A 14,318-nucleotide genomic window follows, 5' to 3' on the forward strand; every position below is an offset into this window, starting at 1 on the left:
AACTAGAAATCTGTACCTTTTGACCCCCGTTCAGCCAGTTCACCCACCCCCCAGCTCTGCCTCTGGCAACTGCACCAGTCTGTTCTCTGTATCTGTCTGTTCAGCCTTTCATTGTTTGTTTTTTAGATTCCACATATAAGTGAGATCATACAGTATCTTGTCTGACTTCTTTCACTGAGCATGATACCACCTATGCTGTTGCAAAAGTTTTGGTATTTTTAAACATCTTAGCAAAACTGTATCAACCAGGACTACATATTCTATTACTGCTGATTATTCTTAACTTTACTGTCATTGTATAAGCTGTGTAAGCCTTTGAGACTTGATTTTAATATTGAATTATAATTCATCCTTTGATATATCTGTATGACTGTTGAAGAAAATTTATATACTAATATCGAAAAACATGTAAGGAATTTATTTCTTTAACTTTAATTTAGAAACCATTTGGCATGGAGGATTGTGTATTATGTGGGCAAGATTCTTTTTAAATAGAGGAAGGAGAAGATAAAATATCATTTTCCAATTATTAACGAAACTTGCTCAACGCTTCCCAATGCCGTCAAGAACCTAGAACCGTTTTCTAGAAATTGCTTTCTTCTCTCTCCACACAGCAGTTAGCATGTACTCCCTTGTGTTGTGTTGAGAGTCTCAGTTATCTGTACCTCACCCCATTCCCCACCCCACTCACAGGCTCAACCGCCCCCTGTTCATCCTGCCGTCCTCACCAGCAGCACTGCCACCTTTCCCTTCATCAGCAGGGGCGATACTCCCAGGTTGTGTCTCATAGAAGGTCTGGTGCAGGGTCAGTGCTTACTGAGGGCTCAGCAGGTGGGTGCAGAAGTGTTCATCCTGTGTGTGGGACCCGGCCCTCAGCCAGACCGTAAGCCCCAGGCCCGACGGTACTGCTCAGTCAGGCAGTAGTCCTTGATGGTGCCATGGTTAGACCATGCATCGAAACATGAGCGTCACTCCATGAAATTCATTTAATGCACTCGTAGCAGTCCCGCTGGGTGCACGTGAGAGAAGCAGAGAAAAGAGTGCAGTTGTCTACCTGAGAGGCCCTTACTTAAATCTATGCCTGGGGGAACTGTGGGTTACCAAATCTCAAGGACCCTGTCAACCTCAGTACTTCACTGCCTTCCTCATTAGAAAGCTAGGTCTTGGTTTATATTTATATGACTTTGAGTTCTTTCTTCTGTGTAGCTAATTAAAGAATCTTAAGAACTTGCCTCATATTAATAGAATGAAGATTACTCCAGTAATGTTAGTTTGGGATGGATGGGAGGGGGCCTGTGGGATTCCAAAGGTCCGTACCAAGTCTTCAGGTTTCATAACTAATTAAAAGTCCTAATACCTTCTATCCAGCCTCATACTTAGCATCTTTTCTGGTGGGTCTAGGAAGGGCATTTTTACAAGTTTGAGTACAAGCTAACATCGGTTTTAGAAAGCAGAACATCTCGTCTTATTCTCTCCTTCAGGATTGTCAGTGCTAGGTATTGGTATTTGGAAGTGTAATTGAATTATAAATAAAATAATCTGTTGACAATAAACTATCCCTCTGGGCCCTTTGTCCCAGAGAGCAAAAACACCCAGCACACTATCCTTTCCTTAGTCTCGAACACTTCAGTGAGTGTGTGGCTGGGCCACAGACTGGGGCTCCCAGCTGCTGTCCCGGCTGTCCCCGGTTGTCATAACTACCTACCTACACTTTACAGACTCCCTCACCTACTCATCTCCCTCAGGCTCTTTCCTTCTCACCGGGTACTTTTCCACTCTTTTGGCAGACCTGCATGGGCAAGGATGTGACCCTTCACGTCTCAGCAAGCAACCCCGCTATGCTGCTCTACCAGAAGTTTGGATTCAAGACTGAAGAATACGTCTTAGATTTCTATGATAAATATTACCCGTTGGAGAGTACAGAGTGTAAACACGCATTCTTCCTGAGGCTCCGGCGCTGAGGTGAATGCAGCGCTCCACAGAGACGCAGGTGCTGTTCCAGGCTCCTCATTCTGGCCCACAGGCAGGTGCTCCTGTCTCCCTGGGCCCTAATCTCTGCGATCAGACGGCCATTCAGATCTCTCACCCAAGGCTAGATGGGTGGTGGGACAGTGGAATCAAGAAGCGAGCAGCCCTTCAGCAAACCTGTCCCTTCTGCACAGGCCTTGGCCCCTGTCTCAGGACTCCACAGTTCACTGGAACTGAACAATGCTGTCTATCCGACAGCTTGCAAGAACAAAGGAGTATCTAAACTGATATCCTCCTCGAGAGAATCTCTTCATTGAAAGGATGAGGAAGTGTGGTAGCCATGAACGATTGATGCTCTAGCCGGTCAGGGCTGATGGGAGAGTTAGCGCACGAGGGGAGGCCAGCACTCTCCCAGCCATGAGTGAGCTGTTGTTGAACCCAGGAGGACTTCTCTAGGGCACTGAGATTCTGCTGTCTTTCACTGACTTTGGCCACAGTCCAAATAAACAGAGTATGTGTGTCCACATGTGTGTCACCTGTTCTGCTACATCACCTGTCAGGAGCTTTGGCCGTAGGGTGGAGAACCCTCCTTCCCATGTCTGGGAAGTTGGTTTGGGCTTGGAGTGTCTGAGCTGCCTGCCAGTGAGACTGTGCTCCTGGCTGGAGGTGTGGGTGGTGGAAGTAGAGCCAGCTGGGGACAGAGCCTGTGTGGTCTGCAGGACCAGGCTCTTTGGTTTGTGGAGAGTGTTAGAGATGGACTGTCAGGTGGGGTTTTTTGGATCGAGCAGGAGCTTTTCCAAAAGTATCAGATGTTCTCAAAAATCTTTCCTTGTGACTATCTATGGCCAGAGCTTCAATCTAATTAAGAGCAATGATTCTTAACTTGTGGGAATGTGGGTCCCTGTGAGAATCCAAAGGAAGCCGAATACTCTCTAGAAGACTGTGCGTGCACAGTTAGAATCTGCATCGGAGATCTATGGAGCACAGTCAGAGCCTTTGTTCTAGGGGCTGCACTCAGAGCCAGCTCAGATCCCTCTGTTCAGGAGGTAGGCACTACTCTTCTGCCTGAGGGCTGCCTGGGAGTTCTGCCCTTGGAAAGCAGCCCAGGCTCTGCCGCCTGTGAGGGTGACAGCCAGGAGCGTTACTTCCTTCCTTTTCTTCCTTCCCTCCTTCCCTTCTTCCTGAGAGCTTTTGTACCTTTTAGAGATTTGGGGATTATGACCCCAAGAAGTAAAACGGAGGAAGTGATATTTTCCAAACTTGGAAACTAGCTTGTGATTGTTGTACATGAACATCAAGCATTTGCTGCAAAACCTGGCTGAAGCAACTGTCTCCATAACTTCAAGGAGCTGAGGAGTTCTGTGATTGCCTTAATTGACTTTTTGTCTTACGTTGCTTTTATTTATTTAAGGATTTGATTTTTTTTTTTAAAGGAAGAGCTCCTTTTTTTTTTTTTAATTTTTTAATTTTATTTATGATAGGCACACAGAGAGAGAGAGAGAGGCAGAGACATAGGCAGAGGGAGAAGCAGGCTCCATGCACCGGGAGCCTGATGTGGGATTCGATCCCGGGTCTCCAGGATCGCGCCCTGGGCCAAAGGCAGGCGCCAAACCTCTGCGCCACCCAGGGATCCCCAAGGATTTGATTTTTAAGTGATCTCTATGTAGACCCAATGTGGGAGTCGAACTTCAACCCCAAGATCAAGAGTCACTTGCTCTACCAACAGAGCCAGCCATGTGCCTCACATTTTTAAATTATGGTGCAACACTCGCCCACTACTCATATTCAGTAATTATCAAGACTTTTGCCAATTGCTTCCTCTGTCCTTTGCTAAGTATTTAAGGTAAATCTCAGATATCGTATAATTTCACACCTACTCTGGAGCTATTTCTAAAAAATTAGGGATATTTTCTCAGATAACCTTTTTTTTTTAAAGATTTATTTATTTATTTATGATAGAGAGAGAGAGAGGCAGAGACACAGGAGGGGGGAGAAGCAGGCTCCACGCCAGGAGCCCGACGTGGGACTCAATCCCGGGACTCCAGGATCGCGCCCTGGGCCAAAGGCAGGCTCCAGACTGCTGAGCCACCCAGGGATCCCCCTTCTCAGATAACCTTAATGCTTATTACCCCTCACAAGAAGGTGAGCCCATATTCAGAATTAGCTAGTAGTCAGTATGTAGTCATACTTATGGATTGTCTCAAAAATGCCTTTACAGTTGGTTTAGATCAGCGTCCAAGTGGGAGGTCACACAGGTGACGAGTGACAGATGGCCCTGTCTCCACAGTGTATTCATGTAGATGTGTCCTGCCCCGCTGTAGTCCTGCTCCGGCATCAGGGCTGGGCTACTTCCAGAGATGGGCCTAGTGGCCCCAGTCCAGCAAGCAGCTGCTGGTTTTTGATCTGCCATTGGCCTTCCCCCAGGCTAACGCTATGGGAAACCTCTAACCACCCTCCAAATGAACTACTTAACAATGCATGGGGTAGGGGTTAAGGTGTGGAAGAGTGTTCTCAAATTACTGTGTTTTGGTGGACTTTAAGTTATAATGTATTTTGAATTTCAAATTTCCCAAGTAAGATTAAGGGCCTATTTTTTGTTCTCCAAAAGCGGGTGTGAGTTTTAAAAACTAAAAAGCCTAGGAACCCTACTTCAGCTGTGTGTTCCTGAGGAATCTGGATTGTCCTTGACCTGTAGCCAGGCCTCCCTGCCCCTGGGGAGGTGGCCTGTAGTAGCCGAGTGGGCCTTCAGGGCCCCCATGCAGGTAGGAGTGAGACCAGAATTAACCATATCCTTATCTACCCAGAGTCTTTCTAGGGAGGTTGAGCTTTTTGCAGCAGGATATTTGAGAACAAAAACCATAATTTTGAATTTTGTAAAATTTAGTTAACATGCTTTATGCAAAATGCTCATCACCTAAAAGCCATATTTCTTGGGACCTTCCCTGGAACTGTCTCCTGCTAGTGGGCTCAGTGTCTCCACTAAGCTCTAGCAGGAAGCCTCCCAGGTCCACTCCACAAGGGTCAGTTTACATAGAACACTTTTTGGCTAAGGATGTGCTTCTGGTATCTACTAGCAGGAGACTGGGATAAAAAAGTATGTCTCAGTACTGAGGTTGGCCATGGAGTGGTTGTAAGACTCTAAACTGGTACACGTTTAACTCACATTCTTGAGCTTCATAGCATATACTGGACCCTGAGAAACATGCTAAGTTAACTCATACAATGTCGGACTTCAGCTTGCTCCATTGTAAGACCCACCTGGCAGGTTTGCAGCACTAGGCAACAATAGGCCAAGGAAATCACTAATGGAGGACCCTGAACTCAAAGTCAGGTGCTTGTGTCAGCCTGCAGCCTTCCCTGCTTGGGCCCCGCCCAGGGATGAGGGGTGATAGCTAAGGAGTTCCAGGAGGGGTCAGCATGTGCTCTGTTCACAGCCATCCCCAGTGCCTGGTACCCCCTGAGGCTTGGGTGAGTGAGGAGAAAATGAGGTGTGTTTCTGTGTGCATCTGGGCTTACTTCAATAATGGGGTGTTTTAAAAAAATATTTTATTTATTTGACAGAGAGCAAGCACAAGCAGGGGGAGCAGCAGAGGCAGAGGGAGAAGCATGCTCCCCACCAAGCAGGGAGCCTGACACAAGGCTCTATCCCAGGACCCTGGGATCCTGACCCTGAGCTGAAAGCAGACATTTAACTGACTGAGCCACCCAAGCGTCCCTCTTTTTTTTTTTTCTTTTTCCGCTTTCTAAGTCTCACATATGCAGAATCTGTTTATCACAAAATAAAATTTTCTGACTTCTTGGAGTCTGTGAGCCACAGGCCCCTTCTCTCTGCCTGAATGGGTAAAGGTGGCTCCTACCTCTTAGAACCTCACAATACTCTACACAGTTTCCACCAGGCTAGGGGAGTCCTATTAGAGTAACAAGAGACCATAACCAGATTTGGATTTGATGAGCTAAAGGAGAAGACAGATTGCTCAGGTAAGAGCTGGCAGGGGCTCATGGTTGTACTGCCATGGGTGGTATGGCTTTGGACAAGCCCACGTATGAGGAGGGCAGCTCAGCCTTCTCGTCTGGCTTCACTAGATGATTTCTTACTGTGGGTGACATTACAGCATGTGCCAGTGTTCTAGTGGTTCCAGTGGAATGCCCTCAGCCCTAGGGTAGCTGGAACCCCTAGGTGTTTGTCTCCGGTGGCATGCAGCCAAGGGTGTGCTGATAAACGTTTGACCACTGATGGGGTGAGGTTCAGGGAGAGAGGGGCAGTAAGTCAAGGACTGATTTGCAGCATTTGCTGACTTCCATGGCATAACCACTACCAGTGGTATGGCCGATCCAAAGCTACCAGTGTGATGTCACTGAACCCAGAGTTGGAAAGATGCACGTCACACAGCATCGTACAGCTTTGCTGTCATATAGATAGAATGGATGGAAATCACCTTGACAGCAGAGGGAACAGCCACGCAGTAAAATCAGCCTGTGGTGAGTTTTGAGAAATTATTAGCTTTATTTTTAACATGATTTATGTAATTTTAAGTTCATGTAATTCCACATTTAATAATGGCTCACACAATCCCTGGAAATCTAACCATCAGCTCCTGCACGCAGCTGCCCTGGGCCCTGGAAGAGCAGGGCTGGCAGTTCACCCTGTGGTCCCTTGAGCAGCAGACACAAGAGACATGCAGACACGGCAGCATGAGCCCAGGTGAGGAAGGAGCTGTCTGGAGGCTACCAGGGCCCTCGGTGCCAGCCTTACATGTTGATACATCTGTGCGCACAGCTGCTCTGGCCTCTGAGCTGCTGCAGGGAGACCCCTCTGGAGCTTCTCTGGCACTTAAAAAGATTTGAAAAAAATTCTCTTGGATTCAAATTCCATTCACATTTTCATGATTATCAACATTATGTGTGACTAGGAAAAAAAAACAACAGGCTGCTCGACTATCATTTCAATTATTAGGAATTTTTGAATTAAAAAAAGAGAAGGTGGGGATCCCTGGGTGGCTCAGTGGTTTAGCGCCTGCCTTTGGCCCAAGGCGTGGTCCTGGAGTCCCAGGGATCGAGTCCCACATCGGGCTCCTGGCATGGAGCCTGCTTCTCTCTCTGCCTCTCTCTATCTCTCTATGTCTATCATGAATAAATAAATAAAATCTTTAAAAAAAAAAAAGGTTAAATATCACCTACTTTCCTCAACTATTCTTATGGATGACGGTCAAGAACTAGAGGAGAATTAGTGAACACTCGTGATCAAGAATCATGTGTAATGATTTCAGACAGAATATCTGATATTTTTAAAAATTATGTTCATGGAAGCCAGACCGAATGTTTTCTCATGAAAACGTTTGAAGAGATTTTGCCAGTGGGGGGAACATTGGTGGTGGTATACAGATTCATATTTAGTGTCATATTATTTTATCTTCTATTGATACAAAGATTATTTTCTTCACTAAGCTCCAGGTAGATGTGTCCCATCCCTCCACTGCACCCAGCATGCCATGCAGATGTTCTGTGGTCTGTGTGCCATGACATGAGGGGAGCTGTCACAACAGAAGAACACCCTCAGAACCTTTTGTGTCAGCTGGTCACACAGGCTAATGCCAGAAAGTAACCAGGTCCTGGCAACAACCGCAGAGGGAATGGTCTGTGTTCTGTGCAGTTTACAGCCATTATGAGCTATTTGTTTTTAACATGATTTTCTTTAAGAATGGAAACAACTTGATCAAAATTATATTAAAGAATTTTGAAACCATTGAAATTTAATGTTAGGGGAAAAGCAGACATAAGAAAGTTTGGGAGAGGGATCCCTGGGTGGCGCAGCGGTTTGGCGCCTGCCTTTGGCCCAGGGCGCGATCCTGGAGACCCGGGATCGAGTCCCACGTCGGGCTCCCGGTGCATGGAGCCTGCTTCTCCCTCTGCCTGTGTCTCTGCCTCTCTCTCTCTCTCTCTCTCTCTCTCTCTCTCTCTATCATAAATAAATAAAAAATTAAAAAAAAAAGAAAGTATGGGAGAGGCCATTTGCTGATGCCACCCCACTCTGTGTTTTCACACAGCATACATGAATAGACTTCATAAAATGTTAGCTTGTGTCAGTGCATATGTGACACTTCTGGGTAAGGGTGGGTGCTGTGGTCTCAACTAGGTTTGGGACTCCCTGTGAGCAAAGACCACCATGCGCCATGTTTGTTCTCCCCAGGACTTGGCCCAGGGTTGGACGCATAGAGTCACTCAGTTGCCAACTTCCCCGAAGCCATGATGACTTACTGCCAGAAAATGAGTCCTCTGGACTTTTAATCACCTTCTTCCCCTTTCCAGAAAACTGCACCAGTACTGCCTAGTACCCCACATTACTGGGATCCTTTAAGGTTTAGGTTTTTAGAATTACAGGTATTTTATATTCTACTCTTTAAGTATATCTGTTTTAACGTTGAAGTAACAAGTTTTTTTCCCCCAAAGTTTCAGGTCGAGTTGGCAGTCTAGGCAGATGGGCAGTTTGGAGGTGTGTGCACAACCTGCCGGGGTGTGTGCCTGTGCACCACAGGTCTACAATCTTGTTCTTTTCTCCATGGCAAATACTCCAGGGGGTCAAGACAGACGTGTCTTCACTTTGATGACACCTTAGTATTCATATCATTCTGAGAGAGTTTCAAGGTGAAGATGAGCAGCAGTTGAAAAGCAAATATGCCAGGGGCACCTGGGTGGCACAGTCGGTTAAGTGTCTGCCTTGGCTCAGGTCATGATCTCAGAGTCCTAGAATCAAGCCCCACAGCAGGCTCCCTGCTCAGCGGGAAGCCTGCTTCTTCTCCCTCTGCCACTCCCCTTGCTTGTGCTCGCGCTCCCTCTCAAATAAATAAAAAAATCTTAAAAAAAAAAAAAGAATAAAGCAACCATTCTGCTAATATGTTTACATTTGACCAAAATGTGTAGTGCTCTAGTTAAATTGAATATGGATAAAGGCTAAATTAAATGCAAAAGGGTGTCCCACAAAAGGCATTGGGCTTCAGGTGGAATGAAAAGCAAGAGCTGTAGGCGACTACAGCCTTTGGGGCCTGGGCCTTAGGGGCTCATGTCTGAGTAGTTTGTCACTGAGCAGCTGTATGGTATTGCCAGGGCAACTAGGTACAAGTAGCAAGGTCCATATGGCATTGATCAGACACACAATAGGTGCTAAAGTAGGAAAACAATGACACCTCCCATTTCTGAGCTCTTAATTCTTCCAGTGACTCCATAATGGTGGGGCTGTGATTCCGCTGTTCCATGGCAAACTGAGTCTTGAGGGGCTGAGTAACTCTGTACCAATGGCATGCCGCTAGGAAGCAGAGGACAGCGACCCAGGTCCAAGTTGGAACTGTGTCTGCACCTGCCCTCAGAGGGGAGAGAAATGGAAGAAGAGCTCTTGCTCGGACCAAAGGCTCCTTGGACCTGGAATGCAGCCTGTGGTTCAGAGCCACACCATTCACTTCCACCCTCACTCTGCTGCTTGTGCCTGCTTAGGCTTCCATGTGTGTGGATACTCCTTTTCTGGTCTCCTAGGCCAGGGAGAATAACCAGATGGTGGTTTGCAAAGGCAGGTGAGTGTGTGAGAATGAATGTTTTTCTGGAGAGGGGCCTGAAGCTTCATCAGGTGTTCACAGAGGGGTGCGGGCCAAAAAAAAAAAAGTCACAAGCCTTGTTCAGACTGGAGGAAGGAACTTTCTAGAGCCTGCTTAGGTGGTTGGGACAAAAGTTCAAAAGAAATGACTCATCAAAATTCCTTTAGTGTTTTATTTTTACATTTGACATAATTCTAGGCTTGACATAAAGCTGCAACATAGTACAAGTGTTAATATTTTACACACTCCCCATACACATGAATACACATGTGCACATACACTTTTTTTCTGAACCATTTAAAGGTAAGTTGCAGGGATACATGGCTGGCTCAGTCACTGTGACTCTGAGCCCCACATTGGATGTAGAGATTACTTAAAAATAAAATCTCTAAAAAATAAAAATAAGTTGCAGATATCACACCCCTTTTAATATTACAGTATGTGTTTCTACAAGCAAGGAATATTCTTACCTAATTGCAGTGTAATAACCAAAATCAGGGAAGCTAACATTGACAGCATGCTGTTACCTCATCTACAGACCTAACTCAGATTTCTCTAGTTGTCCTAACACTGCTCTTTTATAGCAGAACAAAATCCAGGCCAAGAGCGCATTCAGTTGTTGTGCTGCTTTGGTCTCATTCAGTCAGGAACTGCCCCCAAGTCTTTGTTAATGTGGACACTTCTGCAGAGTACTGGTTAGTTGATTTGCAGAATGTCCCTGAGTCTGGGGGCAGCTGCTGTTTCCTCCTATTAAGAATCCTATGGCACTTTGACAGGAACATCCTGAATGCAATGCTGAGTTCCTCTTAATGCACTACTGAGGAAGCCCTTGCTGTTCGTTAATCCCATTTCTGGCAAAGTTAATTCTGATCTTTTATTCTTTTTGCAAATAAGTGTTGTATGAGAAGATTGAGAAGGTATAAATATCTTGCTAATCCTCAAACTTTGCGCCACTAATTTTAGAATCCAGTGTCCTTTCAGCCTTCTAGATTCACAACCCCATGAGGAAGCAGCTTTTAGAGCTGAGTCACCACTGCCCGGCACTTTCATGTTGCTGTTCAGTAAGCACTGGTCCTGAATAAGAGCCCGAGTGCACCAAGTAGCTCTTTGACACCCTTCAGTAAAATGGCAGCCACCACTACAGGAACAAACAGCAGAGTGTCATGAGGAGGTAGAGGTACCATAGTCTGGGATTACCTACTCAGTGCATTAGAAGTTGTACATCTCAGCATTTATCAGAATTCTTCTGGTGACAAAGGATGTCTTAGTTACTTAATGCTACATAAGAAACCACCACAAAATCTAGTGGCTCAAAACCCAAGCCATGTAGCAGTGGGTTTTCTGGGTGGTTCTCTTCACATGGTGCTAACCTGGACACTGGGGCAGCTATTGTCATCTGGGAGCTCAGTTGGGACTGCTGGCCAGGGGTCTCAGATCTTAAGTCCACATGGGCCTCTCCACATATTTGCTTGGACTATGTCATGCCATGGTGGCTGGGTTCCAAGAAGGAACATTCTTCCAGCAGTCCAGGAGGACAAAACCTAGCTGGAAATGCTTACTATGCCTCTTCCTGCAAACATGCTTACTGCTGTCCCATTGGCTGGAGCAAGTCCCATGGCCAAATACCTAGACTATGTGGGAGGGCTTCATAGGAGAAATAACAGGTTATGTGGTTCACAAGGGGGGGCCACTAAAGTGTAAAACCAAAAAGTACAGGGATGCCTGGGTGGCTCAATCAGTTAAGTGTCGGACTCTTGATCTCAGCTCAGGGCTTGATCTCAAGGGTCATGAGTGTCAACCCCCATGTTGGGCTCCATACTGGGTGTGGAGCTTACTTTTAAAAAAGTACAAATAGTGGCTCAGCGGTTTAGCGCCTGCCTTTGGCCCAGGGCGTGATCCTGGAGTCCCGGGATCGAGTCCAGCATAGGGCTCCCGGCATGGAGCCTGCTTCTCCCTCTGTGTCTCTGCCTCTCTCTCTCTCTCTCTCTCTCTCTCTCATAAATAAATAAATAAATAAATAAATAAATAAATAAATAAATCTATCTTTAAAAAAATAAAATAAAAAAGTACAAATAATAAAAGAAAGAATTGATAAATTTGACTTAATCAAAATTAAAAACATTTATACTTCAAAAGACACTATCTAGAAAGTGACAAGACAACCCACAGACTGGGAAAAAAATACTTGGAAAAAATATATCAATAAGGTACTTCTATAGAGAATATATAGAGAACTCTTACTACTCAACTATAAAAGGATAAACAACTGCCCACATGGGGTCACTGGTGAATTCTACAAAACATTTAAGAGAGAAATGATACCAGTTTTCTACAATTGGTAGACTGTACAACATCTACAATTGAAACATCTTTTCCAGAAGGCAGAAGTAAAAGGAATACTTCTTAACTCTTCCATGAAGCCAGCACTTCCCTAACAAACACTAAAACCAGAGAAAGACATTTACAAGACAACTATAGACCAATTTGATCTTTCTTGAACATAGATGCAAAAATCCTCAACAAAAAACTTACAAATTAAACAATTTGTAAAAAGAATTATATACCATGACCAAGTGGGATTTTCCTAGGTATGCTAGATTGGTTCAACATTAGAATAACAATGTAATCCATAATATGAATAGGCTAAAGAATTAAAAAATCACATGTCCATATCAATGATACAGAAAAAACTGTTGACAAAATCCAACAGGCAATCACTATAAAAACTCTCAGCAAAATAGGAATAGAGGGGAACATCTTCAACTTGATAAATTAATTCTACAAAAAAAACTACACCTAAGCATCATACTTAATGGGGAGAAACTAGCAGTTGTCCAGCTAAGATCAGGAATAAGGCAAGTATGTCTTCTTACTACTCCTTTTAACATTGTACAGAAAGTCCTAGCTAATGCAATAAGACAAGAAAGTGAAATAAAAAGTATACAGATTGGGAAGGAAGATTTAAACCTCTGCAGGTGACATGATTGTGTAGAAAATCTGAAAGAACTGAACCCCAAAATTAGAACTAATAAGTGAATGGCTGAGGTGCCTGGGTGGCTCTGTTGGTTAAGCGTCTGCCTTTGGGTAAGGTCATAATCTCAGGGTCCTGAGATCAAGCCCTAGTTCAGGCCCTCTGCTCAGTGGGGAGTCTGCTTCTCCCTCTCTGTCTGCTCCTCCCCCACTTGTGCTCTTTCTCTCTCAAATAAATAAATTAAATCTTAAAAAAATAATAAAACTGGAGAAAAATCAGGACACTACACCTAAGAAGATATGCAAAGAGCAAATAAACACATGAAAAGATGCTCCACATCATGACATCAAGGAAATGCAAAATAAAACAACAAAATACCAACACACATCTATTAAAAAGGCTCAAATCCAGAACACTGACAACATCCAATGCTGGTGTGGATGTGGAGCAAGAGGAACTCTCACTGCTGGTGAGAATGCAAAATGGTACAGCCACTTTGGAAGACGTTGGCAGTTTCTTACAAAACTAGACATAATCATATAATCCAGCAGTCATACTCCTTCATATTTACCCAAGTGAGGTGACAGTTTATATCCACACCAACATTATTCACAATTGCCAAAATTTGGAAGCAACCAAGATGTCCTTCAGTAGGTAAATGGAGAAAATACTCTGGTACATTCAGACAATGGAGTATTTTTCAGCCCTAGAAAGACACGAGCCATCAAGCATGAAAAGGACATGGAGGAAAACATAAATACATTTTAATAAGTGAAATAAGTCAATATGAAAAAGCCAGATACTGTATGATTCCAACAATATGATGTTCTGGAAAAGATAAAACTGTGTAAACAATAAATGGGTCAGTGGTTTCTGGAGGCTAGGGATGAATTAGTAAGCAGAACACAGAGGATTTTCAGGATAGAAAAAATACTCTGAAAAAACAGCAAATAGATCCTACACCCAGCAGAAGAAGAGAGTTAATAAAGATTCAAGCAGAACTCAATGAAATAGAGACCAGAAGAATTGTGGAACAGATCAACAAAACCAGGAGTTGGTTCTGTGAAAGAATTAATAAGATAGATAAACCGTTAGCCAGCCTTATTAAAAAGAAGAGAGAGAAGACTCAAATTAATAAAATCATGAATGAGAAAGGAGAGATCACTACCAACACCAAGGAAATACAAACGATTTTAAAAACATATTATGAGCAGCTCTACGCCAATAAATTAGGCAATCTAGAAGAAATGGACGCATTTCTGGAAAAGCACAAACTACCAAAACTGGAACAGGAAGAAATAGAAAACCTGAACAGGCCAATAACCAGGGAGGAAACTGAAGCAGTCATCAAAAACCTCCCAAGACACAAAAGTCCAGGGCCAGATGGCTTCCCAGGGGAATTCTATCAAACATTTAAAGAAGAAACCATACCTATTCTACTAAAGCTGTTTGGAAAGATAGAAAGAGATGGAATACTTCCAAACTCGTTCGATGAGATCAGCATCACCTTAATTCCAAAACCAGAAAAAGACCCCACCAAAAAGGGGAATTATAGACCAATATCCCTGATGAACATGGATGCAAAAATTCTCACTAAGATACTAGCCAATAGGATACAATAATACGTTAAGAAGATTATTCACCATGAACAAGTAGGATTTATCCCTGGGATGCAAGGCTGGTTCAACACTCGTAAAACAATCAATGTGATTCATCATATCAGCAAGAAAAAACAAGAACCATATGATCCTCTCAATAGATGCAGAAAAAGCATTTGATAAAATACAGCATCCATT

The 14,318-nt window shown here is 44.1% G+C and overlaps 1 protein-coding gene across 2 annotated transcripts in view; it reads left to right on the forward strand.

Moving 5' to 3' along the window:
- Positions 1-2,492, forward strand: part of KAT14 (lysine acetyltransferase 14) — a 34,621-nt gene extending 32,129 nt beyond the window's left edge. The window contains exon 11 of one of the 2 annotated variants that reach the window (XR_008661494.1): positions 1,788-1,893. Coding sequence is in view for 1 of the 2 variants with exons in the window: in XM_055302825.1 (XP_055158800.1) it covers positions 1,788-1,961 (174 nt within the window). In the remaining variant the exon portion in view is untranslated. Of the gene's footprint in view, positions 1-1,787 lie in introns of both variants that reach the window. The other variant, XM_055302825.1, reaches the window with a different exon arrangement.
- The last annotated feature ends 11,826 nt before the right edge of the window (positions 2,493-14,318 follow it).

This window comes from Nyctereutes procyonoides, unplaced genomic scaffold (genome assembly GCF_905146905.1).
Source record: "Nyctereutes procyonoides isolate TBG_1078 unplaced genomic scaffold, NYPRO_anot_genome, whole genome shotgun sequence".
Lineage (NCBI taxonomy): Eukaryota > Metazoa > Chordata > Mammalia > Carnivora > Canidae > Nyctereutes > Nyctereutes procyonoides.